This window comes from Labrus mixtus, chromosome 19 (assembly GCF_963584025.1).
Source record: "Labrus mixtus chromosome 19, fLabMix1.1, whole genome shotgun sequence".
In the NCBI taxonomy this organism is placed as follows: domain Eukaryota; kingdom Metazoa; phylum Chordata; class Actinopteri; order Labriformes; family Labridae; genus Labrus; species Labrus mixtus.
The window spans coordinates 12,361,576-12,367,635 of NC_083630.1; the positions used below are offsets into that span (position 1 = coordinate 12,361,576).

Below are 6,060 nucleotides of genomic sequence, written 5' to 3' on the forward strand. Positions count from 1 at the left end.
AAGGCTTTCTGAAGTGTTTGGAACTGTATAAACAGCCTGTGTATGTACACATTTTGAAAGAAGCAGGAAAGGAGACAAATCGCTGCGTAATCCGGCATTTCTTCAAGACATTACAAGAACCAAACCACCAATTTTTCATGTGTTGTGTAGAGAGGTTTGACAACGCAAGTAACTCTTCTATGTCTCTGCTCTCTTATTTACACACTCTTAAACACACACACACTTTGGCTGGAGCTACAGTGCAGGCATAAGTGGAAAATGTCCTTTATACTCCTCTTTGGGTAGGTGGGGGAGTCTTTAAAGGGGAGGCCCCTCTACATGTCTGACATGTTTCTGCAGGACCGCAGGCCACTGGCTGGCGCAGAGAGCAGAATTGTGGTGGGCTGTTTGTCTGTGTGAAGCTGGCATGGCCTCCCGTTCCCCTGCATCTGGTCCCCATTAGCAGAGCCGAGCATATAAAGCTGAGAGCTGACAGGGGCAGGGAACACTCGAGTTCCTGCCTGGATCATGGGGTTTACTATCTGGCTGTGTGTGCTGTGCCTGCAAGCGAGCCTGCTGTCACATGCCCTCGACTGCTCAGGATCAACACAGGGAGAGCTGTGTGTCAGCGGACAGACCGCAGACGGACAGGTAAGAGACACACCTCTGGATGTGATAGTTAGGGATTGACAGCATCGACCAAGGTGTCTATTATGCGTCAGTCATCATCAGTGCTGATGTGACACTTCAGGGGTGAGTGACGTCTGTTTAAGTCTTTTTAAATGTTGTTTGCTGGATAGAAACTACCTAATACATAATAACCGACACTTCTGTTAAATCAAAGTGGAAAGAAAATCTGAATTATCAGCCTTTTCACCAGCAAGGACAGCTCAGTTGAATGCTTTATCTTTCTCAAAATAGTGGAATTAAAGCTCTAAAGTTATATTTAGGCAATGTGGTTCGTATTTGAAGAAAGCTGTGTGTCTTAAAATGTGAAAATAAGTACAAATTAAAGTGTTTTTTCTTAAAGGTTTGGACATATCTGTCTGAAAGGTTTGGACATATCTGTCTGAAAGGTTTGGACATATCTGTCTGAAATGTTTTGTACAAGCCAGTCTGGTTGAATGGCATAGATTTAAAACAGCAAATAATACAAGATTCATTTTAATAATCTGTTGTTGTTTTTACGATTTATAATAATTTCTCACAGTTTGTACTTTGAGGATAGGTTACAATGACTCAAATTTTAAAGTGATTTGGTTCAGACAGTGTTGGTCAGTGTTTTTACAGAAGCTTGGGTCAAAGGAAGCCAGCCACTCTGGAGGAATGTGACTTCACTCTGACTCCTTGGAAAAGAGTTTTTGCTCTGACGATAATAGTGGTCAATTGCATTACAGGCTGGCTGGAGACGTGTACAGTCTAACCCTGACCTGTGGAGACATATCATTTATTTTTCTAACAGAAACAAAGTCTCATTGTGATGGTTTTTACAGCCATACTGACACCACACTGAAAATATACCCCGTCTGTGGAACAAAATCTTTCTGCTCCCTTTTTTGGCTTTTCATGTGGCAGCCGCCTGTTATACTTTAAACTCGTGGTTAGCGCTTGTCTGCGGACAATCCTCATGTTGTGTCCAAAGTAATCTCCCTCATCTGGACAACGGATCGGACAGCTGCAGGAGTTGAGGATTTTCACCCACACATGAAAGACTTTTCATTGGGCATTCTTCTCCATCCTATGTGCCACATATGTGCTTCTCTGCAGCAGCTAGTTGTATTATAATTACAGCATGCGCAATTTGAAGCTTCTAATGTGGTGACCGCTAACTAATACACGATGAAGCATCTTTAAAGAGGCTACATTTAGTGTAGTTCACTTGTGTTTTGAAGTTTTCCACCAAGGTCACTCGTGTTTATAATGAAGTGGAATAAATTAAAGGAGTCATTTATGGGACTCTGCAAGACATTATGTGCACAAAAGCAGAAAGCCAGATGGATTGTGGCAGGTTTTGAAGGAGGCTGAATTTGGTTAAATATCTCACGCACACACATAAACACATACTCACACTTACAAAGCATGCAGCTCAGTTTAATTAAACTCACTGGGTCCCGTAGAAGCTAATGAATAAAATTGTGCTAAAGGGTAGGGATTTCAGTCTTGAATATAAACCCTCTTGAAAAAAAAATGCAATTGTGATGACACTTGACCCTCTATTTTTCCCCCTTTGCAGTATGATGATCAGAAGCAGCAGAGGGAGCTGCCCTTGACTGATGGACAGGTAAGTGTCACCACCTTGTGCTCGGTCTGAAGCAGGTCTAACTTTGAGGGATTTGGATGCATGGTCACAGCACGGCAAAGATAAGGAAAAAAACATCCCAGGACAACTATGAATTAAACATTTAGATTGTATGTGGTTGCCTTTAAACTACAAAAGACGGTTTTAAAATTCTTGAGAGAAAGAGAAGAAGAAAGAAACCTGAAGAGCCCCTGAGGTCCGAAAAAGTTACAAAAAATCTACAGTATAGTATCTATTATCTTGGGTGCACAAGTTGTTATGTTGTCGGACAAGATAATTATGTTGAGCACACAAGATATTAACTTGTGCGCACAAGTTAGATGGTAACTTGTGCAATACTCATACTCATAACTGGATGGCTGTTACCACAGTGAATTTGGAGATATTTCATTAGCTCCATCCAGAATGAAAATTAAGGCAGTCATCCAAACATAGGTCGACATCAATCTCTGTAAGTCCATTTAATTGCATCACAGATGATTGCAATGCTAATATTTTGTGGCTACAATGTAGTTGTTGTTTGCAACAGAGCAGAAAAAGAGAAAGAGCAGGAAGTCATTATTCAGTACTGGAAGCCGTGTTTTTATTTCCACACTTATATAACTTTGGAGCAAAAAAAAAGGGCATTGATTGGACTCTAAGCCCTGTGGTACTGTCATAAATTTGATCATAAAGCCCTAATTGGCAAATGGAAATAGGTTGTTCCTCCATGTGGCAGTACATTAATTAGGAAAGCAAGTGGATCAATGGCAGTGCTTCGTGTATGTGCAGATAAATGAGGAATGCAGTAATGGTGGGGATGCTGACAAAAATTATTTTGCCATTTCCTCTCCATTATTTAGAGTTTGACTGCAATTACATTTTAGAGACTGGATGTGCCAGTACAGAGCAGCAGTGATGGGAAAGAAAGAGCAGAATAGACTAACACTAGAATATTATTCTCCTATAAGACTTGATGCAGCATACCAGGAAACATGCAGGAGCTGCTGTATCTCTGTGTGGATGTGGATATGGTTCTGACTGTCTCATCGTTATAGGTTTTGTTCAGACGTAAGAGACAGCAGGAGAGGAGGGGTCCCACCCACCTGAGCCACTCCAGCCTTCCCGGGGCTGTCTCTGTCAAAGGCTTCCCAAACACTCTCATCCAGGTAAACCAATCTGGTTAGTCACTCAGGAGTCAGAGTGATCAGAAAGCCACATGTGGGGGAGGTGGTGACTGGTTCACAATCCAGTAAAGTTCTAGTCATACTGAATCATCTGTGTTTGCTTTAAAAACAGGAATGATCCACAAAAACATTATTTTTATATTAGATAGATAATAAGTATGATTTGAGCGCATTCATGTTCGAAGAATATTAGAATGGATTCAGTTTCAATTTGAGCACAGTATGTATGAATGTATCTGCTTACCCCTGTGCCTTGTCTCAAAGACTGATAGGTCCAGACGACACTTGGCTCAAGCTGCAACAAAGAAAAAGAACAAACGTAAATCCCGCGTTGGCTCCTTCTCCCTCCTTAGCAACGACAAGAAATCTAACCCCCTACAGGTGAGTCTCCATGGCAACCCCTTGATAAAGATGATAAAACAGCTGGGGCAAAAAGGCTGGATCATAGACTGTATAAAAATATAGACAGCATGACAGCTCCTCAAAAGCGAAGCCAAAACATTTGGAGTTAGCCCCACTGACTGGCTGCAATGTAGGCCATGAGCTCTGTCTCCTCCTTGTTAACAGATGGGACATGTGTCAGACCAAGCAGCAACATCCGGTGTTGAAAAATGAAGCCGGAAGGGCAAAATCCTCTAATTCGTCAAGTGTCCACTTGACGCTGGCTGCACAAGCATTGGAAGTCATTAATACATCCAGTCAAAAAAGCCTGTCTTTACAGCAGAAATTAACATGTTTGCAGCCTGGATAAAAAAAAACGAAATTGGTCTGATCAGCTCATGTCTCAATCAGCAACACACTGTACGGGTGGTGAGTTTTTTGATAACTTATCAGTTTTGATTTAATGAAGGATAAGTGTTAGACAAAATAAGTCCTGATTGACAGGCAGCACGATTAACGGTTTGTCAAGAGGCTCTCAGCTCCAGCTCTGAGTCTGCGTTGAGAGAGCATTTTCAGCATGGCGGCCATCAATAGTACTCCAGAGGATTGTATTTTTTTTTCTAAATATTTTTTATGGGCTATTTATGACTTTATTGTGGAGACTGGACAGTGGATGGAGTGAGAAATCAGGGGGAGAGAGAGAGAGAGAGTAGGAATGACATACGGGAAAGGAGCCATTGGTCGGATTGGAACACGGGCCGCCAGCTTCTGTATATGGAGGTCGCACTCAAAACACTAGGCCACACATGTGCACAAACTGAACCCTATGGACATGCACTAATGGAGAGATGTCAGAGTGAGTTACTGCACAGAAAAGAACGCATGAGGGGTGCCAGTTCACTTCCTGAGTACTGCAGAAGTGCATTTGAGCAGAACCCCCATCGGCTCTGGCAGCCCTCATGCTACAAGCCCAATTGCCAAATTTGGTTTACAAAGGGACTTGAACCAGCAACCCTCTGGTACCCAACCCAAGTTTCCTACAATCTGAGCTACCGCCACCTCAATAGCTCTGTCGACAAACGTCGCTCCTGGGCTAAGTGTGCACTGGATGAGCAGAGTGGAAGAGGAATGGCGCGAGGATAAAGAATACTAACACAAGGGTCTTTAAAGTTTCCATAACTGTGTTTATCAGCTTCAAACTGACACACAAAACTCTGTCTAATGTAGACTGTACTGTGTGAGGGATCTTAGTTTTTAGCAGTTTTATTGGTCAGGTAAATATGTGCTTCTGTTATAGCAAAGGGTGGACGTCAATATTGCAGCCCAACCAATCTCAACTGCGCAGACTCAGGCTCCAAATGCGTGACCTGTCCGTGCCTGTTTAGGAGGTTTTTTGTCGTCACCTTAATACAATGGCAGGAGGAGGGGACATGTCATCTACTGTATCCTTGTTTACAGTCAATGGGCCGGATGTGTAGTCAGACTTATAGGGCTTTTTTATTTGATCAGTTCAGTCCACTCATGTGTTTGTTAAAATGGCTTTTTGACATCATGCCACATAAACTATCATAATAACTTCTCTTCTGTTTTTTGATTTCACTTCCAGGTGACTCGAGCAAAGAGACAGGTGAAGCTCGATCCTTCAAAGAGAGGGAACTCAAATCGTTCGGGGGCTTTCTCTGTCCTGGTGAGAAGTGTGTTCATTCATTCTCTTCAACATACGTCGACCACCTTTGCTGAATATTTACACGGTTTATTCTTTGCTTTCCAGGGAGACCCGCAGACTGACGGACAGACGGACAGACCCAAAAGAAGCATTTAGAAGATGGATGCTACAAAAATAAAAAATCTAGCAAACAGTGTGCATGTTCAAACGTGTCCACATTTTGCTGAAAACATGTTAAGAAACTGAACATTAGAGGGAAAATCTGACATTTGGACCAATAACTTCTATGTTGATTTAGTTTGATGTTTGTGACCATCAGTGATGTTTCAACTGTAGACTCGCTGATCTGAATGAGCTAGTCCACACTTAGGGATTCTTTATATGCACTATTTTAAGTTTCTAATATATACCTGCATGATATAAAAATTAAAAGATCCCATATTATTATTCTAGTTTTCCATTGTGTTGTAACCTATTTAATCACAGATTCCTTATGAAGATTGGGGGTATATTTTTGCAGAAATATGTCTTGTGTTGTATCAGATTTCAATAAAGGTTTAGTGGAGACA

At 41.8% G+C, this 6,060-nt stretch overlaps 1 protein-coding gene across 1 annotated transcript; it reads left to right on the forward strand.

The window, feature by feature from the left end:
• Positions 1-366: 366 nt before the first annotated feature.
• On the forward strand, positions 367-6,060 carry si:dkey-12l12.1 (uncharacterized). The gene is made up of 6 exons (XM_061064696.1): positions 367-630; positions 2,213-2,260; positions 3,316-3,426; positions 3,709-3,825; positions 5,432-5,512; positions 5,597-6,060. The coding sequence occupies exons 1-6, from the start codon at positions 508-510 to the stop codon at positions 5,645-5,647; spliced, it is 531 nt and encodes a 176-aa protein (XP_060920679.1). The 5' UTR covers positions 367-507; the 3' UTR covers positions 5,648-6,060.

Coding starts and splice junctions, on each gene's coding strand:
- si:dkey-12l12.1 (XM_061064696.1), top strand. CDS start 508: ATGGGGTTTACTATCTGGCTGTGTGTGCTGTGCCTGCAAGCGAGCCTG. Junction 631..2,212: donor GACAGACCGCAGACGGACAG/GTAAGAGACACA, acceptor CCCCCTTTGCAG/TATGATGATCAGAAGCAGCA. Junction 3,826..5,431: donor AGAAATCTAACCCCCTACAG/GTGAGTCTCCAT, acceptor TTTCACTTCCAG/GTGACTCGAGCAAAGAGACA.